The sequence below is a fragment of the Orcinus orca genome, chromosome 15 (genome assembly GCF_937001465.1).
Source record: "Orcinus orca chromosome 15, mOrcOrc1.1, whole genome shotgun sequence".
Taxonomy (NCBI): domain Eukaryota; kingdom Metazoa; phylum Chordata; class Mammalia; order Artiodactyla; family Delphinidae; genus Orcinus; species Orcinus orca.
Window position 1 is genome coordinate 70395513 of NC_064573.1, and position 26460 is coordinate 70421972.

At 40.4% G+C, this 26460-nt stretch overlaps 1 protein-coding gene and 1 non-coding gene across 6 annotated transcripts in view; one reads left to right on the forward strand and one right to left on the reverse strand.

Moving 5' to 3' along the window:
* The window catches only part of GRK3 (G protein-coupled receptor kinase 3), a 123375-nt gene that overhangs the window by 82416 nt on the left and 14499 nt on the right, over positions 1-26460 (reverse strand). For 4 of the 5 annotated variants that reach the window (XM_004283783.3, XM_033412747.2, XM_049697816.1 and 1 more), the window contains exon 2: positions 17051-17127. The exons of the other annotated variant lie outside the window; for it this stretch is intronic. In XM_004283783.3, the coding sequence (XP_004283831.1) occupies positions 17051-17127 (77 nt within the window). The remainder of the gene's footprint in view (positions 1-17050; positions 17128-26460) is intronic. 5 annotated transcript variants of the gene reach the window in all.
* Positions 25765-25837, forward strand: TRNAR-UCU (transfer RNA arginine (anticodon UCU)). The gene has a single exon. It is a non-coding gene; the product is annotated as a tRNA-Arg (tRNA).

The following is a 26460-nucleotide window of genomic DNA, read 5'->3' on the forward strand; positions in this document are numbered from 1 at the left end:
CACTGAGTACCTAAGGGCTGGATTATGGGCTGTTACCATTCAAACGGTACTGACACAGACCTTTTCAAAGCTTCTGCTTCTGAGGTTTACACGTGCTGCTGTGCGTAAGCCAGAAACTGACCATCGCCATCTTTACGTCACTTGGTGAAGTTATAACAATGGTGTTATGCATCTAGGGTTTTACAGGTAGTCCCAATTTCACATATTTAACACATTCTCCTGCCAAGAACCAAATACTTTACTTCAAAAATAAAATTACACTTCAGAACATAATATGGTAACCAGAGCCGGACTTAAGTTCCCACAATAACAACCAAAAAACTGGACAAGATATATGAAGTAACTGTTTTCAGACACAGAAGGGGCTGCAGTCCCTGAAAGAAGGGAAGCAAACTAGGAGGACCCCAGGCTGGGTCAGCTCTTGGCCTGGAGGTACTTTCTGAAATGTGGTGCTGGGAGGGGGACCCAAGCAGACCATGGTGGTCCTGCCGAGGCAAAGGCACCAGGAGTTCACGGAACACGAGGTGCCTGGAAACACCAGAAAAATAAATGAAATGAAGAACTATACAGCTATTATAAGCCAGTGGTGATGACAACCTACTAGGATATACCCAATCCAAAAGAAGACCGGAAAAGAAAAAAGCAACAAGGAAACAAATAATACATGCGAGATTTAAATCCAACTAAACTGGTAATTATTTAAGTGTAAATGGTCTAAATAGTCTAATTACAAGGCAGAGATCAGAGAATAGACATACCATGCAAACACTAATATCAAGAAAGCTCGAGTGATTATAACAATATTAGACAAAGTAGACGTCAGAACAAATATATTATTACCAGGATAGACTTCTCATCATGATAAAAGTGGTAGATTCATCAAGATGACACAACAATCGTAATGCGTGTGTACTGGGAATTCCCTGGCGGTAAGTGGTTAGGGGTCCATGCTTCCACTGCAGGGGGCACAGGTTCGATCTCTGGTCGGGGAACTAAGATCCCGCAAGCTGCATGGTACGCCCAAAAAACCAAAAAGATCTGTGTGTACCTATCACAGGAGATGCAACAATGCCTCTCCTAGGCACTTACCAAAGAGAAATGACAGCGTCTGTTCACAAGACTTGATGAAAAATATCCATAGCAGCTTTACTCGTAATTTCCCTGAATTGGAAACAACCCGATGTGCATGAAAAGTGAAGTGTGTTAATAAGCCCATACACTGGAACACTATTCAGCAATAAAAGAAACAAAAATCCCGACACAAGCAACAGGATAAATGAACCTCAAGGAAGAACATCGTGCTGAGGCAAAGGGGCCAGACACAAGCACAGGATTTGATTCTACTGATAGGATGTTCTAGAAAAGGCAAATATAATCTACTGTGACTGGAAGCAGAAGCAGACCAGTGGTTGCCTGGGGCTGGGATGAGCTGTTTAGAAATGGGCAAGAGTATACTTTTTAAAGTGATGGAAAGGGTCCCTATATGGACTGTGGTAACAGGTACGCGGGTGTACCCTTTTGTCAAAACTCAAACTCTGTACTTAAGTTGGATGTATTTTATTGTGTTTTATACCTCAATAAAATTGCTTTTTAAAAGAACAAGAGCTGGGCTTCCCTGGTGGCGCAGTGGTTGAAAGTCCGCCTGCCGATGCGGGGGACGCGGGTTCGTGCCCCGGTCTGGGAAGATCCCACATGCTGCAGAGCGGCTGGGCCCGTGAGCCATGGCCGCTGAGCCTGCGCGTCCGGAGCCTGTGCTCCGCAACGGGAGAGGCCACAGCAGTGAGAGGCCCGCGTACCGCAAAAAAAAAAAAAAAAAAAAGAACAAGAGCACACAGCATATATTTATCAGAAACAAAGAAAAATTAAGTAACAATATGTGGTATCTCAAGAGAAGGAAATCAGGCATATTCTGAAAGAGATGAGCTAATATTCTGAAAGAGATGAGATGAGCTAAAAAGTAACAGTAGAAGAAAAGGGCCCAAGTCAATGTTCCCAGTAAGCTATCCCATTTGAAGTTCTTTCCCATCAGCAATTTTGAACCCACTTCTTGGTTTAAAAGTAGAAGCCACAAAACAAACCTAATTTCAATCTTCTGAAATAGTCATAGATTATATGGTAAGCAAATCAATTCTGAAAGAGCAAACTTTGAAGACAATGAATTTAAAAAAAAAAATCAAAGCAGTAAAATATTTCCAGTAAGAAAAAAAAAAAAAAGATGTCTTTGGAGAGTAAGTGCATCTTACAAGGGGAGAAAGAATATTTGCTTCTTGAAGAAGCTGTCCTAGCTGCTCTCACTGTGTTCTACTGTTACAAACAGTCTCTTTGAGGGACTAAAGCGATTCTCTCTGCCCCCACCTCCACACTTTTCTGGGATTTCTTTTGGAAAGCAAATCACAAGAATCTTCTCTGTTCATCAGCGAGCGGAGTTGGGACAAAGCTCCGAACTTTAAGGCTGACCTAAAAGCGTCATGTAGAACACAGAGGAGGTGTGACAATACTCTTCAGCAGATGGCCCACTGTGCAAAGCAAGCAAGTTACCTTAATTCCGAGATGCGTGAACACAGTCATCGCCCTACACCCTCAGGCTCTTGTCTGAGCCTTTCTTTCACCTTCTGGCTCCAACTGAACCCAACCACATGGTACCCTGCAAGCCTCTGTGCCTCCCACCCGCTTTTGTACCACACACAACTCATTGCAAATCTATCCTCCCATCTTCAGATGACTTCTCACCACCTCCACTGTTGGCCGCTGGTCCCAAAGCCGGGACCATCTCTTGCTGACGCGCTGCAGCATCTCCTGCTTCTTGCTTCCACAGCACCTAGACAATGCTGCATGAGCACTCGAGTCAGGGTGTGCCGCCCCAGTGCTCAAACTTTCCTGTGTCCCATCCCATGACCAGTAAAAGCGGAGAGCCTCGTGACTGCCTAAAAAGCCTCGCCAACCACCCCCCACCTGTCTCGCGGTCCCTCGCACTCAGCCCCTTGGCTGCAGCCTCCTTGCTGTTCCTCCACCACGTGGTTCCAGTCTTAGGGTCTCTGTCCTGCTGAGCCCTCTGCCTGTACCCACTTCCCCCCAGTACACAGGGGCTCAGCCCTCACACCTCCCCAGGACGCTGTTCAACCGTCCCTTTAGAAGTGGCGCCTTCTCCAAACACCCTATTTGAAACTGCCGCACACACTGCTCTGGCCTCTACAATTCTCCACGTTTACTACTGTGCGGACAGTGTGTATTCGATGGTCTGTCTCCCCCCGTAGAATGTTAGCTCCAGGGACTGCAGGGGGGGCCCGGGTTCGATCCCTGGTCAGAGAACTAGATCCCACATGCTGCAACTAAGAGTTCGCATGCTGCAACTAAAAGATCCCGCGCGCCACAACTAAGACCCGGCGCAGCCAAATAAATAATTAAATAAATATATTAAACAAAGAATGTTAGCTCCATAGGGGCACCCATAGCAGTACTATTCACGGATGCATGGTACACAGTGAAATTTACTGAATGAATGACTGAATTTTTAGTAGATTTCAAACAAAGCCCGAGAACCACCTCATAGCGTATCTCTACATTTCCTGATCTTGACTTTGACTAGAAGTAGGAATACTAAAATAAATCAGTGATAATGTATAAAACCCTCAGAAAAGGTATTTCCCAAAGAGCTAAAACCAGGGGATATTATGACAGTGCACTGCCACCTGGAATTTCAGGCGTTTGGGGCTCCTAAAATCCTAAAACCGCCCAATCATCCCTCTACTGTCAGCTCAAAAAGCTGACAGTCAACTTTTCCAGTAGAGGTCATGTTTCCTAGGTCCTTAGAACTCTCCAGGAATATATATTAAGACCCCAGCTTTGCTAATATTGCTACAGCATGTAGTATTTTCCCTTAATTATGTGGATCCAGGCAACGAGACAGCTACAAAGCTGAGTCAGTTGCAGATGTTGGCTGATTGGCTAGACTTTCCTTTTGGCTAAGAGTGGTTTCCCCACACTTGCCGTGGGATCTAAACTCATGGGTCTGAAACAACACCAGTAGCCCCTTCCAAGAATTTCGGAGACTTCTGGGCAGTAGTAAACACTCCTTACAGCTGTCTGATACTGGCATGCCAGAGGTCTGTGGGTTTCACATCCATCCTTTTGCAGAGTGAGCTGGTGGCAGGTAGAAAGTCCTCTGTGGCCTGATGCTAGTCTCCCCTCTGTGCCTTTTTGTTTAATAAGACCTTTCCAATGGAGCACTTAAAATATATTAGATTCTCAATGTCTCATTCAACAAAGCACATAAATAAAGCAGAGACCTGCTACAGAAAGATCTTTGTGCACTGCCCCCAAATTCTGGATTTTAGTATCATGATATATTAACTAGGAATTATATAGTTTATATGTTTTAAAAAAAAAAAAAAACTCCACCACTATTTACAATAGCCAAGACATGGAAGCAGCCTAAATGTCCGTCCACAGATGAATGGATAAAGATGATGTGATATATATCAATATATACACAATGGTAATATTATGCAGCCATAAAAAAGAATGAAATAATGCTATTTGCAGCAACATGGATGGACCTAGAGATTACATACTAAGTGAAGTGAGTCAGAGAGAGACAAATGTTATATGATATCACTTATACGTGGAATCTAAAAAAATGATACAAATGAACTGATTTACAAAACAGAAACAGACTCACAGACATAGAAAACAAACTTATGGTTACTGAAGGAGAAAGGGGGGGAGGGATAAATTAGGAGTTTGGGGTTAACAGATACACACCATTATATATAAAATAGATAAACAACAAGGATCTACTGTATAGCATAGGGAACTACATTCAATATCTTGTAATAACCTATAATGGAAAAGAATCTGAAAAAGAATATATATATATATATGTATAACTGAATCACTTCGCTGTACACCTGAAACTAACACAACATCCTATCAACTATACTTCAATTAAAAAAAACCCCAGATGCATGCTCATTTCCCCACTAACTTTTCCTGGTGACAGACAGAAAACAGCAGTTGTGAAGTGCCTACCCCCTACTCAGGCTCTGCTTTTTGGGGAATGGGCAAACTTGGTCACATTATTTTAACTAGCACAGAAAACACTAGTTTAGTACACAGGTGGCCATCACTGTCTTAAACCAATAGTAATTCCCATCAATCACGGGCTCAGAAGAGCTCAGGGAAAATTCGATAGCAACCACCTAAAAGATCAGAGAGAGAGTCGCCAGCCTGCAGATCAGGGGTTTGGTGGTCACATGCCAGGGTGCCTACAGTTCCAGTGATTAGCAGACGTTAAAGGACTGTGCCATTCCAGTAAAAGTGTGGCTCTTCTGAATTTTTCTGGGAAGAGATAATCATGGCTGATCGTAGAACCTGAATGATGTCTTGTCAAAGGAAAACCAGCCCAAATAAATTGGTTTAAAACAAACAAACAAAAAAAGACAACTATATTTCTCATAGGACTGGTTTAAGCCTTTCTACTCTCTTTGAAAGCTGACACAATTTTCTCAGATGTCCCCAGTTTTCAGAGCCGCAGAGGCTGCGTGGCAGGGCAGGTGGCGTCTCCAACCCGGGGCGCCAATACCCAGGCTTGTGGGAGCCAACACAGATAAGGAGTCAGCCCAAAGGACTGCCTGCCAGTGGGGTTTGGACTAACAGCCTTTCCCTCTTCTTCAGTGTCTTTCCTCTCCTGGCGGCATTTCTGTTTAGAGACGCAAGTTGAAAGTGTGCAAAATCTGTGTCCATCATTTCTGTGGGTTCCTCACCACCCGTTGCCTGCGGCTGCCTGGCCTCTTCAATTGAAAATCCAATTAGCTGTGCTTAGTCAAGTGTTTACCTCTGCTGTTTGAAAGTTTAAATGGACCTTTAACTCTTTCCCTCACTTAGAAGTCTCCATAAAGGCATGGATAATTGATGCGGAGTTGAATGGGGCCCCAGGTTTTCTTCTCTTTTGGGGCTGGTGGCTCTCAGCTGGAGGAACTTTTACACATCAGACAGGGTGGGGCCGTCTGTGACTGTCAATCAGGGAGGCTGTTTGTCTGGGGAAGGCCCTGCGTGGGGACACAAACAAACTCTTCCAAACAAAGGTGGAAACAAAAGAGAAAACAAAGCCTGAAGGGGGGTTCCCGGGTTACAAGTTCCCTCTCTATGACCACATGCAAAAGGGCTCGATGTGCTATCATTTAACTCTGGTCTTCAAGTCAGAAGTTGCACAGTGGTAAGTATTTGCAGATTTTAGCCATCTACCATGTTTTGAAGCACAAAGCACTTCAAGCAATAATTTTATAATCATAAAATAGGTTGGAAACTTTGTTCCTTGAAAACTGACAAAAAAGTAATCCTAAAATGTTTTCTTCTGTGTCGCTTATTATTTTTTCAGTACTTCTGTGGTCCTGTATTTTGAATATAATTACCAAATTAAAAAAAGAGGTCTCTACGTCATGTCTGTGTCCATCTTTCTTTCTACAGGCCTGCTCAGAAAATCCTTTAAAAAGAACTTTGTAAGGCAGCAATTTCTGTCTTTCCAATGTATCCTTTTTATAATGAAACATATTTTTTGCAAAGTCCATGGCAAGTATATTTCTTATGCCTTAGCCCCAAATGCCAAATATAATTTATACATTCTTTCAACCCGAATGTTCTTTGAAATCATGCTAAATATGTTTGAGACCAACATTAATAAATATTTAAGAAATCAAAGTGAAAAGTAAAAATTGAAAAGAAAAGGCACCAGACTGGAAAGAAAGGAGTAAATTTGTTTTTATTCAGAGACAGGATCTTACATGTAGAAAATCCTAAAGAACTCACACACATACACACATACACAAATCTACTAGAACTAATAAATTAGTTCAGCAAGATTGTAGGATACAAGATCACCATACAAAAACCAATTCTATTTCCGTGTACTAGCAATGAACAACCAAAAATGAAATTAAAGAAACAATTTCATCCATAATAGCATCAAAAACATTAAAATAATTGTGAATAAATTTAAGAAGACATTTAAGACTGAAAACTACAAAGCACTGCTGAGAGAAATTAGGGACGACGTAAACAACTGTAGAGACATTTCATTCATGGATTGGAAGACTTAATGTGGTTAAAATGACAGTTGTCTCCAAATCTAGAGATTCGACAAAATCCCTACCAAAATCTGAGTAGGTTTTTTGTGGGGTTTTTTTGGCAGAAATTGAAAAACTGATGCTAAAATTCATATGGAAATGCAAAGGATCCAGAAGAGCCAAAAACAATTTTGAAAAAAAAAAAAGAATGAAGTGAGAAGATTTTTATTTCCCGATTTCAAAACTTACTATAAAGCTACAGTAATCAAGACAGTGTGGAACCAGCATAAGAACAGACATATACATCAACAGGACAAAACTGAGAGTCCAGAAATAAGTCCTTAAATTTATGGTCAATTAATTTTCAACAAAGATGCCAAGACAATCCAATGGGGGAAGAAAACGTTTTTTTCTTCAAACAAAGAAACTGGAACTCTCATAAAATGATGGTGAGAATGTAAATATAGTATAATTTAGAAAGCAATTAGTGACTCCTTAAAAAGTTAAACATGAATTCACCGTACAGCCCGGCAATTCCACTCCTAGTTACATACCCAGGAGAAATGAAAACATACATCCACACTTGTACATGAATGTGGACACAGCAGCATCGTTTGTAATAGACCAAAAGTGGGAATAATTCAAATGTCCATCAACTGGCGAAGGGATAAACAAAATGTGGTCTATCCATATAATGGGATATTATTCAGCAACAAAAGGGAACGAGAGACCAGAACACACAACGTGGATCAACCTCCAAAACCTGATGTTAAATGAAAGAAGCCATATGCAAAAGACTAACAGTCTACAGCCTGTAAGATTCCACTCATTAGAAATGTTCAGAAAAGGCAAATTACTATAGAGACAGAAAGCAGATTATTGGTTGCCTGGGGATGGGAGAGGAAGTGACTACAAGTGGGCACAGGGTGTCTCTTTGAGACATGGAAATGTTTTAAAATTAGACTGTGGTGCTGGCTGCACAACTCAGTTTACTAAAACTCATCAAATTATACACTCATAATGAGTGAATTTTATAACATGTAATATCATGCCTTGATAAAGCTGTTTTTAAAAGAGTAAAAGTTGCAAAATTTTGTTTTGACCAAAACCATGTTTCAAAGACACCAATTCTCACACGAATTCAAAAAGATTAATATTCAGACTCTGGATTAAGCTCTGAAGTCAGTGTGAGAAAATGAAATGTCTTCCGTGGCAATAATGATGTGACGTCATACTACTTTAACTATGATGTTCTTTATATATGAGAGTAACATTTGCATACTTTATGAATTAAGCATCTATTTTGGAGTCTCCTTATAATCGGAAACATCCTTCTCTAACAGGAGAGGGTATGCAGTCAAGGGAAGTTGAGTAGACTGTCAACAGACAGATGGAATTTATCAAATGTTATGTGCCCCACTTGCATATGATGAAATTATTTCAGTATATCACAGAAGAAAATGGTAGCAAAACATCTTAACCATACAAATTGATTTTAACCGACAAATTGATTTTACTGTCTATTTGATAACCAGTATCCCTTTAAAACCATTCTTTCAATGAGCCAAACCCAGGACATTTGTCAATATCTAAATGAGTTTTACTGACAGCAAATTAGGAATCAACTTAATTGATGTCCCTTAAGAGGTATGATTTCTATGTAAGGATGAGGAAGATAAAGACAGCTGTCATTTACTTAACCTTTTTAATTCTGGAAACCGGCAATTAAAAACAAAGAAGTTAAGCATTGATCCTGCTCTATTAGTCTTCTATTGCTGTGTAACAAATATCCACAAACTCAGTGACTTAAAAACACCACTAATAAATACCTCCTAGTTCTGGAGGTCAGAACTAGGCTCTGCTGGGTTTTCTGCTTACTTAGGGGCTCACAAAGCCAGAATCAAGGTGCTGGGTTCTTATCTATATAGAGGCTCCAGGGAGGAATCTGCTCCCAAACTCATTCGTGTTGTTGGCAGAATGCAGTTCCGATGGCTGTAGCACTGAGGTCCCTGTTCCCTTGCTGCCTGCCAAGGAGGAGGGCTCACCCTCAGCTCCTAGACAACACTCACAATCCTTCTCATGGGGCCCCCTCCACCTGCAAAGTCGGCAAGGGTGTGTCCCACCTTTCTCCTGCTTCAATCTCTATGACTTCTGCTGCCGGCCTGAGGACATTCTCTGCTTTTAAAGGGCTGGTGTGAGCAAATTCAGCCCACCCAGAACACAACCTTAATTATACCTGCAAAATCTCTTTCGGTGGGTTACCCCTGGGAGTAACACCTGGAGGCTTTTAAAAGTCATGGGAGGGGCTTCCCTGGTGGCGCAGTGGTTGAGAATCTGCCTGCCAATGCAGGGGACGTGGGTTCGAGCCCTGGTCTGGGAAGATCCCACGTGCCGCGGAGCAACTAGGCCCGTGAGCCACAACTACTGAGCCTGTGCGTCTGGGGCCTGTGCTCTGCAACAAGAGAGGCCGCGCACCGCGATGAAGAGGGGCCCCCGCTCGCCGCAACTGGAGAAAGCCCTAGCACAGAAACAAAGACCCAACACAGCCATAAATAAATAAATAAATAAATAAATTTATAAAAGTCATGGGAGACGTAGAAATCTGCCAACCGCACCTGACTGTCTTTACAGGCAAATATATAGCTCAAGTGGATGAGTAAAAGCAGTCAACGTGGAAGGAATGGCATGATTAGCAAACTCACCGCTTCGTAACTTCCTAATAAAATAATCGATTTATGCAGAGATATCAGTGAAAATGAAACGAATGGCAGATGACAGCTGAATGAGGAGCCGGAGAGCTGACCGCACCTGAACCCACTTTAGAGAAGTGACGGCAGAGCGGCACCTACGTGTCACGTGCCTCTTGCTACAATGTCCGAACCTAACATGCTAATCCAGCTGTTGGAGCTGGCTTTCAGTTCACGGGAAATTTAGGAAGCAGAAGTGCAATTTAAATGACACCACGAGAAAGCAAACAGAGAAATCCAGAATGTGGAACACTCTACAATACAGCCGGCCCAGTTTCTTCAATACGTCAATTACCTGGGGGTGGGGGTGGGGGTGGGGTGGGGGACTGTTCTAGATTAATGGGATGTTATTACCAATTACAATACAAGAACAATATTTGGATCCTGATTCAAAGAACACAAGAGTAAAAGGACATTTTTAAGTGAATCAGAAAAACCTGAATATGGACTCAGTATTCAAGTAAGAATCATCATTTTCATTGGCTGGGATAAAGGTATTAAGGTTGTATGAGAAAACATTCAGATTTTTTTAGACATGCACATAGGGCTGAAATGCTATGAGGGGTTTGTTAATTGCTTTAAAATATTCAGGCAACCACAAAAAGAGGGGATGGACAAAGCAGGTACACAAAATGTTGAAACATATCGAATCTGGGTGATGTATACGCGTGGGGGCTCGTTATTCTGGTCCATTTTTACCCAGGACTAAAAATTTTTATAATAAACGATTTCATTTAAGAGATTTCATTCATTGAGCATCTGCTGAGAATCAATCACTGTGTTCAGGGCTTCGCATCCATTTCCTGCTGGATCCTCACTACGGCCTTATGAAGTAGGTACCATTTGTATCCCCACTTTTATAGCTAAGAATATGAAACAACGACCAGCGTGGGGTGTAGCTGACAGACCTGCCAATTGCCCGCCACCCCAGCGAAGCCTCAGAGGCCAAGTAAATGAAAGATTTCTACATTTTTCGTTTCACAAAGCAGTTTGGCAAGTTGGCTACCGCCCGCATTGGAGGGCAATCCCCCAAACCATGCGCCAACCGCAGCATGGGGGATGCCGGAAGGTTCGGAAGGAGACAAAAGGAGGAGACAGGTAGAGGCTGAAAGATAAACAGAGGGACCACAGAAAAGCAACAAGGTGGAAACACAGGGAGACAGTCACGGAAAGGGGCAGAGGGAAGAGATGGGGAGACACTGGGGAAGAGGGGTGTGCTTGAAGGAGGACGTCACAGACCTAGAGAGTCAGACAAAGCTACTGCAACCTTGGTCCACCTTCCACTCTGCCCCACCCATCACACCAGCCAGAAAACAGGAACGCCTCGGAGCAAAGGAGGGACCAGACACGTTCAGTGTAGAGCTCTGTCCACATGTAATTACAGCTCCATGTCAGGCACCATTACCTTGTCCTCTCTCCTCATCCCCCAGCCCCCATCCTGTGACCTTCTCCCAAGTCAGCTCGCCAGCTCCAAGCTCAGAGTGGGGAGGAAGGGAAGGAGGAGTTATTTATTTATCTAAACCATGTTTCAGTTTTTTAACGGCCTAATTGAGATAAAAGTCACAGACCCTCAGTGCCCAGCAAAGCTGTTCTCAGTGGGGGAAAATCTGTGACGCTGAAGTTAATAGCACGAGGGCCACGTTAATGCCACTAGGGGGCTCAGATCAGAGGCTCCTGGAGGCGGCTTCAGGTGATGGTTTAATCACAACAGAAAAAACAGGTCTGGGGCTTGCACATGTGACTGGGGGGTGGGGTGGGGGGAGTGGGGATGGCGGACGGGAAAGGGGTTACAGGAGGGAGAGTGGGGAGCAGAAAACACAAAGGAAGACAGAATCCTCAGACAGAATCCTCAATGCATTTCAGAGACTGGAACTAGAGCTGCAGGGGAGGGCAGGCCTGTCACACCCCCCACCCCAGGGCGTGTTAATAACACGGAACCACTTGCTCAAATTACACGTTAAAAAACACCTTCTCCTAGCGGCGCTATTCATGAGAGCCCAAAACTGGAAACAGTTTTGAATGGATAAATGAAATGTGGCATAGCCATACATGGGAATATTATCAGGTACAGAGAGGCAGGCAGTACTGACACACACGCTACAATGTAGATGAACCCTGAAAACATTATGTTGAGAGAAGCCAGATGCAAAAGACCACGTGTTATATGATGCCGTTGGTTTTTTTTAACATCTTTATTGGAGTATAATTGCTTTACAATGGTGTGTTAGTTTCTGCTTTATAACAAAGTGAATCAGCTATACATATACATATGTCCCCATATCTCTTCCGTCTTGAATCTCCCTCCCTCCCACCCTCCCTATCCCACCCCTCTAGGTGGTCACAAACCACCTAGCTGATCTCCCTGTGCTATGCGGCTGCTTCCCACTAGCTATCTAGTTTACGTTTGGTAGTGTATATATGTCCATGCCACTCTCTCACTTTGTCCCAGCTTACCCTTCCCCCTCCCCATGTCCTCAAATCCATTCTCTAGTAGGTCTGTGTCTTTATTCCCGTCTTGCCCCTACGTTCTTCATGACCATTTTTTTAGATTCCATATATATGTGTTAGCATACAGTATTTGTTTTTCTCTTTCTGACTTACTTCACTCTGTATGACAGTCTCTAGGTCCATCCACCTCACTACAAATAACTCAATTTCATTCCTTTTTATGGCTGAGTAATATTCCATTGTATATATGTGCCGTATCTTCTTTATCCATTCATCTGTTGATGGACACTTAGGTTGCTTCCATGTCCTGGCTATTGTAAACAGAGCTGCAATGAACATTTTGGTACATGAATCTTTGTGAATTATGGTTTTCTCAGGGTATATGCCCAGTAGTGGGATTGCTGGGTCGTATGGTAGTTCTCTTTTTAGTTTTTTATGGAACCTCCATACTGTTCTCCATAGTGGCTGTATCAATTTACATTCCCACCAACAGTGCAAGAGGGTTCCCTTTGCTCCACACCCTCTCCAGCATTTATTGTTTGTAGATTTTTTGATGATGGCCATTCTGACCAGCGTCAGATGATACCTCACTGTAGTTTTGATTTGCATTTCTCTAATGATTAATGATGTTGAGCATTCTTTCATGTGTTTGTTGGCAATCTGTATATCTTCTTTGGAGAAATGTCTATTTAGGTCTTCTGCCCATTTTTGGATTGGGTTGTTTGTTTTTTTGATATTGAGCTGCATGAGTTGCTTGTAAATTTTGGAGATTAATCCTTTGTCAACTGATTCATTTGCAAATATTTTCTCCCATTCTGAGGGTTGTCTTTTGGTCTTGTTTATGGTTTCCTTTGCTATGCAAAAGCTTTTAAGTTTCATTAGGGCCCATTTGTTTCCTTTTGTTTTTATTTCTGTTTCTCTAGGGGATGGGTCAAAAAGGATCTTGCTATGATTTATGTCATAGAGTGTTCTGCCTATGTTTTCCTCTAAGAGTTTGATAGTGTCTGGCCTTACATTTAGGTCTTTAATCCATTTTCAGTTTATTTTTATGTATGGTGTTAGGGAGTGTTCTAATTTCATTCTTTTACATGTAGCTGTCCAGTTTTCCCAGCTCCACTTATTGAAGAGGCTATCTCTTCTCCACTGTATATTCTTGCCTCCTTTATCAAAGATAAGGTGACCATATGTGCGTGGGTTTATCTCTGAGCTTTCTATCCTGCTCCATTGATCTATATTTCTGTTTTTGTGCCAGTACTATACTGTCTTGATTACTGTAGCTTTGTAGTATACTCTGAAATCAGGGAGCCTGATTCCTCCCACTCCGTTTTTCTTTCTCAAGATTGCTTTGACTACTCAGGGTCTTTTGTGTTTGCATACAAATTGTGAAATTTTTTGTTCTAGTTCTGTGAAAAATGCCAGTGGTCGCTTGATAGGGATTGCATTGAATCTGTAGATTGCTTTGGGTAGTAGAGTCATTTTCACAATGTCGATTCTTCCAATCCAGGAACATGGCATAACTCTCCATCTATCTGTATCATCTTTAATTTCTTTCATCAGTGTCTTATAATTTTCTGCATACAGGTCTTCTGTCTCCTTAGGTAGGTTTATTCCTAGATATTTTATTCTTTTTGTTGCAACGGTAAATGGGAGTGTTTTCTTAATTTCACTTTCAGATTTTTCATCATTAGTGTATAGGAATGCAAGAGATTTCTGTGTATTAATTTTGTATCCTGCTACTTTACCAAATTCACTGATTAGCTCTAGTAGTTTTCTGGTAGCATCTTTAGGATTCTCTATGTATAGTATCATGTCATCTGCAAACAGTGACAGCTTTACTTCTTCTTTTCCGATTTGGATTCCTTTTATTTCTTTTTCTTCTCTGATTGCTGTGGCTAAAACTTCCAAAACTATGTCGAATAAGAGTGGTGAGAGTGGGCAACAACCTTGTCTTGCTCCTGATCTTAGTGGGTTTCAGTTTTTCACCACTGAGGACGATGTTGGCTGTGGGTTTGTCATATATGGCCTTTATTATGTTGAGGAAAGTTACCTCTATGCCTACTTTCTGGAGGGTTTTTATCATAAACGGGTGTTGAATTTTGTTGAAAGCTTTCTCTGCATGTATTGAGACTGTCATATGGCTTTTACCCTTCAGATTGTTAATATGGTGTACCATGTTGATTGATTTGCGTATATTGAAGAATCCTTGCATTCCTGGAATAAACCCCACTTGATCATGGTGTATGATCCTTTTAATGTGCTGTTGGATTCTGTTTGCTAGTATTTTGTTGAGGATTTTTTAATCTATGTTCATCAGTCATATTGGCCTGTAGTTTTCTTTCTTTGTGACATCTTTGTCTGGTTTTGGTATCAGGGTGATGGTGGTCTCGTAGAATGAGTTTGGGAGTGTTCCTCCCTCTGCTATATTTTGGAAGCGTTTGAGAAGGACAGGTGTTAGCTCTTCTTATGATGCCGTTTATGTGGCATGTCCAACACAGGCAAATCCACAGAGGCAGAAATTAGATTAGTGGTCCTTAGGGGTTGGGGGGAAGGGGAGAATGGAGAGGGACTGCTGATGGGTGTGGAGTTTCTTTCTGGGGTGTTGAAAATGTTCTGTGATGAGACTTGTTGACGGTCATGCAACTCTGAATGCACGAGAACCCACTGAACTGTATACTCGAAATGGGTGAATTTTATGCGATCGCAAATATATCTCAACAAAGCTGTAAAACATTTTTAAAAATTTAAGTAACCAATTAAGAATTCCTTTTTTTGCCTTCCCTCCCAAAGTTACGGAGTTTCTCAATCTTGTTATCAGGCTAGTTTTATTTTCCGCTTTTCAGTACAAAATCAGAAGCAAAGGAGAGCATTTATATAGATGGCAGGTAACCAAACACCATGAAAGCAACGAGAAGCAGCAATAAAGGATGAGATGAAAGCCAAATCTGTTCCCCGACCAAATCCTGATGCTCAGGATGAAACGTTTCCATGTGGCTAAGGGCTCTCCCCACGTCGTCCTCAGAACGGACAGGCTACTCTTCATCTGCTTCTCCAGAGCACGCCAGCCGCCCTTTGACCACTGTATTTTGTGGGTTATCACAGAAGCCACATCTACAGAAGACTGTCTTCATAGACGGCTACTTTGTGACAAAAAGTGGTTCACAAACTTCCAAAGACTTTCCGCACCGGTTTCTGCTTTCCTTGAACAAAGGAGATCACTGTAACTCTTTCTAAAAAAACAAAAAACCTCTCCAGTTTTTACCGGGTGACTTTCTACAGTATTTTACAGTCATGGTTTCCTTTCCAAGAGCCTTTAAAGAATTATCAGAGGAGGAGAACGTCAGATCAGAACAAGTCACTTCATCAACCTGGGTCTACACCTCCTTACCTGTACACGGAAGGGCGACCCAGAATTATTTCTAAGAATATTCAGTCTCAAAGGGATCAGTCAGCCTGTGTCTATGGAAATTTTTTTTTTCTTTTTTGCTGTGCTGTGTAGCATGTGGGAATCTTAGTTCCCCGACCAGGGAGCGAACCCATGCCCCTTGCAGTGGAAGCGCAGAGTCTTAACAACTGGACCGCCAGGAAAGTCCCAGCCTGTGTCTATGAATCATGGAAACAAAACTACATGCAGAAGCAGAGTTCCAGGAAACTTTAGGAAGACTTTAATTTCTGGAAATTTTAACAGAGTAATCCTCTAGTATTAAGTCAATTAAAAAACTCAGACACAGTTCCTCCGCAAACCTTCTCTGAGCAGTTGTGGGAGGCAAACAAGATGCAAAGAGACTTCCTGGTCTCTTGTATTCAGCTATACGTATTTCACAGAAAAACTCTAGCATGATCTGCTTATTACATCACTGTGGGCAAGTTAACAACAGAGCCAGATGACAGGCCAAATGATGAATCCTAGCCTCAAGAACAAAAGACTGTTTAGGAAATTTCTGGACAGTGGGAACTGATTTGGGGGAATGGGGATAAAAAAACAGTGGCCGACAGCTCTCATCTAACCCGGCCGACAGTCACCTTTAAACAAGCTGCCAGCCTTTCAGAGGCAGGTGAGAATACAGTGTCTCATTTCCTTGTGGGTCTTGAAATTCCCACCAAAGCAATTCCTGTCCAGTCCTAATTTCTCTAGGGCACTAACTGCGGTCACCGCAGAGCACTCCTACACAGCCACACATCTGCATAGGCTGAGACCAGCGCTGGCCAGAGGTGGGCATGGGTCCATGAGCTCTGTGTACGCAACAGGGGGAGTCCTGGTGGCCGGGCTAAGTAGAGATTCCAAATGGAGCCGTAGGAATAAGGGAAACTGATGTGGAACTGACAAGAGTGAGTAGCCAACAAAACCCATAAACCCATGAGAAACTGATCGAGTAAGCCAGCCCCACACTTTGGAACCAGACACAAGAGTGGGGTGAGGTTTATGAAGACACATGCCAACCCCCTGTGATCACGGAACGTACAAGATCAGTGAGAGAAGCTGAGGACCTCAGACGCGGGTCCAAAGAGAGCTTCCTTCTGGTTTCCAAGTACCCAATCCTTTGATTTGGGGAACCTCCCAAACTGTCTTAAAACTTACAGCCAAACTAGTCTGTTTTCCAATAGCTTACTTACAAGAGATATTATTAGGGACATAAGTAATCATTTAGTATCTTATTAATTACATGCAATTTCCTTCATCCCCAGCTTGAGCTACAAAGCATGTAACAGCACTAGGGGCTGCATTTCTACATTATTGTGGCGCCACCCGATACCACGACTGGAATTACAGTTTGCCAAACAAACAAGCAGGCTTACCAATTTTCTGATTAAAAATCTTGTCGAAAGTGATTTCATGTCTCTCCTCGAGATACTTCTGCATCACACTCCGGATACTAAAAGAGAAGAGTGACATGTTTTTAACAATGACAGCCTCCATCCCTAGAATGGAAGATACATGGATGTCTTCATTCAAGGATACTGGCTTGATGAACTTGATTTTGGTATTCATTTCACAACGTATGTGTATATCACATCATCACATTGTATACTTTAAATATAAATAATTTCATTTGTCAGTTATACCTCAATAAAAAACATGCCCAAAAGAAGGATACTGGCTTGACGAGAGCTGCCTCTTACTGACACCCACGATTGCATAAACAGCTGACTAAATTTAAAGCTGGGAACACCACAGCTCCAGCTAGTACCCTCTTCCCATGACTCAGGGCCAAGCTTACATGTAGAGACTTGACTATGAAAAATAACTTAAGGACTTTGGGGAAGCTTTCCCTCAACACCACCACTTTACAAAAATATTAAAAGCGTACACACACACGACAAATTCTGCTAAATCGATGAATGAGTTTCTTTCTAAAGCAAAAGCAAATGTTCCCTGGATATACTAATATTCAAAAAAATCACACTTCTATACATCAATGATAAACCACGATAAAACATAATTAGAAGGAAGATTTCACTTACACCAGAATAAGAAACATCAAATGCCTTGAAATAAATCTTTCAAAATATGTGCAGGAATGTTACAGGGAAAAATTACAAACTGTACTGAGAGACAGTAAAGAAGATCTTAATACATGGAAAGATAGACCACAGTTAGGAATGGAAAGATTTAATACTGCAGAAACTCAAAGTCTACCCAGATTCATCTATAAACTCAATACAATTCCCATCAATATTCCAATAGGATTTTTCATAGAACACGGAAACAGATAAGCTCTTTATGAAGTGTATGCAAAACAACACAGGCTCAAGAATAGCTGAGACATTTCTGAAGAAAAAGAATGATGATAAAAGGGCTTATTATGAAGCTAAAGTAATTAAGACAGGATAAACAAACTGACCAAGGAAATGAAACAAAAGCATATAAACTGACCCACACATACATGGAACCTTGATACATAATAGAAGTGGCAAAGCAGAAAAATGGGGAAAGGAGGGATTATTCAATAAGTGAACCCCCAAAGCGATTATCCAAATGGGAAAAGTAGAACTTAAATCTCTATCATCCAATGATGGGCAACAATTTGGCATTATCCCTTCCTTTTTTTTCTTTTTTTACCTTTTGAAACTAGTTGAGGTATAATTTACATGTAATTAAATGCACATTTAAGTGTACTGTTAAATGAGTTTTTCACATATAATACTCTTCTAATCAAGATATCAAATATTTCTATCACCCCAAAAGATGCTCCTTTGCAATCACTCTCCCCAAATTCTAGATCTGAGCAACTACTGATCTCCTTTCTGTTAATAAAGATGACTTGCTGTAGTTCTAGAATTTTATATAAATAATACAATATGTTGTCTTTTGTGTCTGGTTTCTTTCCCTCGGCATAAACAAGCTTCATCCGTATTGTTGTGTGCAGAAGTATTCAGTTCCTTCTTATTGCCAAGTAGTATGTCATTGTATGAGTATTCTACCATTTGTTTATCTGTTCACCTGTTGATAGACATTTGCGTTGTTTCCAGTTTGGGGCTATTACAAATAAAGCTGCTTTAAACATCTGTGTATACGTCTTTTTATGGGCACGTGTTTTCATTTTTCATGGGTAAATATCTAGAAGCGAAACTGTTGGTCATATGGTGAGTTATATTGAACATTATGAGAAACTGCTGAACCACATTCAAAACTGGGTGTAGGATTTTACATTCCCACCAACAATATACGATAGCTCCAGTTGCCAATACTTCGGTTGTCAATATTTTTACTTCTAGCCACTCTGTTGGGTGTGTAGTAGTATTTCATTTTGATTTGTACTTTAATTTGCATTTCCCTAATGAATAATATTTTCTCCCACTCTGCACCTTGCCTCTTCATTTCCTTCATGAAGTCCTTCTAAAAGAACAAGTGTTTAGTTAATGAGTTCCAAGGTGCTGATTATTTCTTTGGTAGACGGTCTGTGCTAAGAAATCTCTCACATCCCAAGGTCATGAAGATTTTAACCTATATTTTCCCTTAGAAATTTTAAAGTTTAGATTTTGTTTAGGTCTAAGATCCATTTGTTATTTTTGTGTACGATGCAAGGTAAGAACCAAGGTTCTTTTTCTCCTTATAATACCTAATCGTTCTGGTATCATTTGTTGAAAAAACTATCCCTTCTCCATTGAATTTTCTTGGCATCTTTGTTGATTCAACACTAAATATGTGTAGGTCTATCTTTGGACTATCCTGTTGCATTGATCTATATGTCTACCCTTACAAAAATACTGTATTATCTTGATTGCTTTAGGCTTAGTAAGTCTTGAAATCAGGAGGTTTAGTAACCTAAGCATTCCAACTTTGTTTTATTCCTTTTGGGTTTTTTTGTTTGTTTTTTGGCTATCCTAGGTTCACTGTATATAAGTTTTGTAAATCAACATGGAAATTTCTTCCCAGAAAAAGCCTGCTGAGGCTCTGATGGGGATTTTGTTGAATCTACAGATCAACTTGGGGGAAATTAACCTCAATAATACTAAGTGTACTATGCATAAATATGACATATTTCTCCATTTATCTAAGCTTCTATAATTTCTCTTATTACTATTTCATAGCTTTCAGTGTAGAAGTCTTGTTCTTTTCTTATAATAGCTTTCTCTGGTTTTGGTATCAAGATAATATGATTCATAAAATGAGAGGAGAATTATTCCTTTATTTAATTTTTCTGAAAGAGTTGGTGTAAGACAGTATTAATTCTTCAAATGTTTGATAGAACTCATCAGTGAAGCCATCTGAGCCTGGAATTTTCTTTGTGGGAAGGTTTTAAATTACAAATTCCATTTCTTTCATAGATATAGGGCTATTCATATTTTCTATTCCTTCTTGTACTGGTAACTTGTATCTTTTAAGGAATTTGTCCAATTCATCCAGTCTGTCAAATTACTGAAATTTGATCATATTTCTTTATTGCCCTTTTAATGTCCGTAAGATTTAGTGACAGTTCTTCATTCATTCTTTATGCTGTTAAACTGTGTTTTCCTTTTGTTTTCCCTTGATCGAACTAAGCAGACGTTTATCAACTGTACTGATCTTTAGTTTTTGTTTCATTCATTTTCTTCTATTATTTATATTTTATATTTCATTGATTTCCACTCCGTTATTTAAATGCTTACAACTTACATGTGGGATTAATTTGCTACTTTTCTAATTTCTTAAAAAGTCACATCACTGAATTTAAACATTTCTAATATAATCATTTAAAGTTATAAAATTTCCTCTGGGCATTGATTTAACTGTACCTCACAGATATTAATAGTCTGTTTTCATGTTCATTCAATTCAAATTATTGTCTAATTTCTCTTGATATTTTTTTCCTTGAACTGTAAGTTATTTATAACTGAGTTGATTCATTTCCAGATATATGGAGAGGTCCAGATATCCTTCTGTTATTGAATTTTGGTTTAATTCTGCTCTTCAAAAAGCACTGGAGAGGGCTTCCCTGGTGGCGCAGTGGTTGAGAATCTGCCTGCTAATGCAGGGGACACAGGTTCGAGCCCTGGTCTGGGAGGATCCCACATGCCGCAGAGCAACTAGGCCCATGAGCCACAACTACTGAGCCTGCGCGTCTGGAGCCTGTGCTCCGCAACAAGAGAGGCCACGATAGCGAGAGGCCCGCGCACCGCGATGAAGAGTGGCCCCCACTTGCCACAACTAGAGAAAGCCCTCGCACAGAAACGAAGACCCAACACAGCAAAAATAAATTAATTAATTAATAAACTCCTACCCCCAACATCTTCTTTAAAAAAAAAAAAAAAAAAAAAAGCACTGGAGAGAATTAAAAGACAAGCCACAGACTGAGAGGAAATGCTGGCAAATCATATACCTGATTGAGGAACTGTATCCAGCATATATAAAGGATTTTCAAAGCTGAAGAATAACAAAACAAAAAACCCTCTTAAAAAAATGGGCAAATGATGCATACAGACACTTCACCAAAGAAGATATGTGGATGGCAAAGAAGCATATGAAGAGATTCTCGACAACGTTAGTCATTAGGAAAAGGCAAATTAAAATCACAATGAGATATTACTACACTCCTATTAGAGTAGCTAAAATTTGAAAAGACTGACCTTATCACGCATTGGCAAAGACGTGGAATAACCAGAATCCTCATACACTGCAAGTGGGAATGTAAAACGAAACAAACACTTTGGAAAACAATTGGGCAGTTTTGTAATAAGTTAAACACAAACCACTATAAAATCCCATCGATTCCACTTCTAGGTATTTACCCCAGGGAAATGAAAGCATACACCCATACAAAGACCTGTACATGAATGTTCTCAGCAGCTTCACTCGTGATGATCAAAAACTGGAAACAACCCAAGTGCCCCCAATAGGTGAACAAATGGATAAAAATGAGTGGATATCCATATAATATAATAATATCCAACAATGAAAGGAATACATTACTGATATAACATGGGTGGATCTCAAAAAAATTATTCTGGGTAAAAGGAGCCAGACTTAAAAAAAAAAAAGAGTACATATTGTTTGATAACAAAGAGGCAAGAGCAAACTTTTGGAAATGATATATACAGTAAAATTAAAAATATATGTATTGATATTTGGTCTCTGTCCTGCTTCTTGGCACAGAGCTCCTAAACCCGGTGGAATTTCCTGAGTGACAGGAATGTCTTATTCATAAGGAGCCCTTTTCACCCACACCTGAGTTTATGCTAATGAGGTGACTTGGAAAAACCCTAGATAACTTCAGGACAGGAGTGATTGCCAGAGGAACCAATCATGTGATTAGACGACTGGAACTTTCAGCCCTACCACTTGATTTCCAGGAGGCTAGAGACTCAGTTCAGTTACTAACAGCCAATGATTTAATCAATGGGGCCTGTGTAATGAAACTTGAATACGAACTCTAGAACGATGAGGTCTGGAGAGCTTCCAGGTTGATGAACCCGTCAATGTGCTGGGAGGGTGGCACTCCTGGAGAGGGTGTGGAAGCTCTGTACTCCACTTCTTCCCATGAGACCTTGCCCTACGTAACAACCACTTTGCAGTTCCTGAGATGTACCCTTTACAGTAAAAATAATCATAGGCGTAGGACTTTCTCGAGTTCTGTGAGTTGTTCTAGTGAAATCTCAAACCTAAGAAGGTCATGGGAAGCCCAAAATGTGTAGTCAGTTAGGCAGAAATGCAGGTAGACCTTAGACACATATTGCAGCTGGCATCTGGGGGCAGTCTTGAAATATGTGTAGTTTATTTTACATGAATTACATCAATAAAGCTGGAGATATTATTATCATCATCATACCACAAGGATGCAATCAGCAAAATCCTGGGTGTGGGAAACTCTACACAACAGATGACCCAGTTTCTTCAACAAAAAATTTCAAGAGGGAAAATGATAGGGAACCTATAGTTCAAAAAAGACTTGAAAGATATAACAATCAGGTGTAACATACGAACCTTATTTAAAACTCAATTCAAGTAAAAAAAATTTCTTGTAAAAAAACTGAAGAAATGTGAATACAGATTGAATATTTTATGATATTAAGCAAGTACCACTTTTTTAGCAGTAGCAATGTGTTATGCTTATGTTGGGTATTTTAGGAGCTCTTATCTTTTAGAAATACAGAAATATTTACAGATGAAATGATATATACCATGTCTAGGTATGCTTCAAAATAACCTAAAGGAAACAATGTATGGATGAAACAAGATTGGTTACGTGTTGATTATTGATAAAGCTGAGTGGTGGCAACAAATTTATTGTATGATTCTCTCCTGTACATGTTTGAAATTTTCATTACAGAAAGTTTAAAAAAATCAAAATATGGCCTCCAGATTCCTGGACCATTACTTTACATACCTCATCAAAATAAGCATATATACTTACTATGTATAATACTATACCGATTGGGGGCATAATGGTTTTTTTTTTTTTATTTAATACCAACTGGTTGGTGATATACCAACCCTACCTGTCATGACCTACTGGGGTTCTGCTACATAAATGCAAGGTAAGTATAATAATAAATATTGTATCATAATTTAAAAATTTTTTCTACTACTAAAGTAGTTTAAAGAGCAGATATCTGCTCTCTACTGGCCAAAGGATGACTGTGCATACCTCCCATTATTAAAAGTCTCTATATTCTATGTGAAGTTTAATTCTGTTCTATTCTGATGTCCAAAGTAAAATGCGTCTAAACAAATATTTCAAATAATATGTGACACATCACCTAAAAAAACTAGTCACACATAAGGTAGTTGTGAAGATTAAGCAAGATGGCTTTGTTAGAAGCACTGCCTAAATAAGAGCTGTTATCGTTACGACCGTCAAGAAACCCAAAAGGCAGGCTTTTTTAAGATAGGATAACTAAGCAATCATACCAAGATTCAACTCCCGCAAAAGGAGTTTTCATACTGTCAGCTCTTCCCAAGGTTCCTCGGTTCACCAGATCTTTGGCAGAAAAGTCTTGTATGCAATTTGCATAGCATTAAACAACAGCACGTGAGACGATCTATATTCAGGAGACCACAGCCCAATTAAGCTAAATGTGAATTCCTTTGTGTTTTTTCCTCCAATATTTTGACAATCCACATCCTGTTTTTAATGCCTTTTCTTTTGCAATATATTACCTAATATTAAAGTGACACTAAACATAATTGAACTTCACTGGCAAAAAAAAAAAAAAAAAAGAACCACACCATCAATACAAAAGTTACCCCGAACAGATACAATATGAAGGATGAACGAAGTTATGGGTTCATCAAGTTTACCTAATCAGAGTTACTAAAACGTTGTGATCTAAACCGTCCCTTCAAATTGGTTACAATAATCATTTTTGAATCCATTTATCTTTCTCTCAAAATACGTTTGCATCAGCAACAATAGAGAAGCAGCTTCACTTGATGGCTACCTTGCTGTCTGTGTGGAATAAGCATCAGAGGATGGGAAAACTGGAGCCAAGGAGAGTCCGTAGGAGGGCTGGGATCATCCTCCTTGTTCCTAAGAGCCATTTTTCATGGAATTCTCTCATTTAAAAGGTCCCAAGGCATAGCAGCACTATTTACAATAGCCAAGGCATGGAAACAACCTAAGTTTCCATCAAAAGATGAATGGGTAAAGAAGATGTGGTATATATATATATATACAATGGAATAACACTCAGCCATAAAAAAGAATGAAACAATGCCATTTGCAGAAACATGGAAGGACCTAGAGATTATCATACTAAGAGAAGTAAGTCAGACAGAAAAAGGCAAATACCGTATGATACCACTTATATGTGCAATCTAAAATATGACACAAATGAACTTATCTACAAAACAGAAGCAGACTCACAGACTTGTGGTTGCCAAGGGGGAAGGGGAGAGGGGGAGTGATGGATTGGGAGTTTGGGATTAGCAGATGCAAGCTATTATATAGAGAGAATGGATAAACAACAAGGTCCTACTGTATAGCACAGGGAACTAGACTCAATATACTGCGATAAACCATAATGGAAAAGAATATGAAAAAGAATGCATATATATGTATAACTGAATCACTTTTCTGTACAGCAGAAATTAACACAACACTGTAAATCAATAAAATAAATTTTATTGATTTAAATCAATAAAATAAATTTCATTGATTTAAATCAATAAAATAAATTTTATTGATTTAAATCAATAAAATAAGTTTTTAAAAAAAGATCCCAAGGGCCTCACATTTTGCCCAATGTCCAAACTCCCTGGCACGTTATGGGGAGCATTTCCAAAGAGGCCCCAGGCTACCTCATCAACCATATCTTCCCTCTGTCCTCACACGGTAGCCACGCAGGATTTCTTCACTGCTCTGTAATTCTGTAAATGCCATTCCCACTAATGCCTCTCCTCACGTGAAAACCTGCTCAGCCTCCAGGATCCAGGTCAGGGTCACTGGCCTTCGCCAACCCCTACAGAGGCAAGCCCTCTTACTTCGGTTTCCACTGTGTGTCAGACGGCACCACTGTATCATTTCCCAGTGTACTGTAAACATACACACCTCCGTATCCATCGCCTGTTCACTTAATCACTCGTTCATCCAAGATAGGAAGTGTCTCCTTTCCACGAGCCAGGCACTGTGCATGACACTCAGAATACACAGTGGGTCCACCCGGTCTCTGCCCATGGTCTCTGCCATGTCTAGCGGGGTGACAGTGGAGTAAGCAGGGAGTCCCAACGCAGTGTCACAGGTACGTGTCAACAGGGGCAATCACAGGGACCTACAGAGTCTAGTGCAACACAGCTGAACTCCAGATCCCAAGGGGCCCCTGGCAAAGATGAGGTGACAGAGAAAGCAACGGGACCACTCGTGCAGCATCTGATAAGCCATGCCAGCCTGCACCGAATAATTGAAGGAAACGGACAAAGGACGGCAGCAGGTTAAAAAGAAACACACACAGAGAAAACTGCCAGACAACATACAGCCTCCACTTTTGGACTCACTTATTTTTCTAACTACGCGAGAATACCTAAATTACCACCCTTGAGATGAATGTCCAGCTTTTCATGGCTTTTTTGTTTTTAAAGCAAACACTTCAGGACTTCCCTGGTGGTCCAGTGGTAAAGACTCTGCGCTTCTACTGCAGGGGGCTCGGGTTCGATCCCCGGTCGGGGAACTAAGATCCCACGTGCCTTGCAGTGTGGCCAAAAAATAAATAAATATATAAAGCAAACACTTCCTTTCCAAGGACTGACAGATGACATTTTGTTTCTACAACTGGCAAAAATGCTGACTTGGATACAATTGCTGAGCTTCCTTGTCTCCCTCTCACAGTTCTTCCCTAAGACAATGTGAACCAGGCCAGAACCTCAGAGAACAAGCCCTCTCTAGGCAAACAGATTTACAAAGTAAAACTTGCTCCGTATAAGATCATCCAGTGGAATTTTTCAACTACTCATCTTTTAATTTGGTACGTGATACCACTTATCACACAAGAACTCTTCATCTGTGTCATGTATTCATTCATTTTCTCCTTTATGGTTTCCAGGTTTGGGGTTCACCTGGGACAGCCCTTTATATCCCAGAGTAATAAAACTATATTCTCTCATGTGTTTCTATTTTTAATATTTTGATGATCATCTCATCAGAGCTCAGGAATTTATTTTTTTTTACTCGGGAATTTATTTTTTTACAATGTGGAGGGGTTATGACTTTACCTGATGGCCAGCTATCATGCACAACCCCTTCCCCAACAGACTCAAAATGCTACCTTTGCTCACAAGCCAAATTCCAATTTTA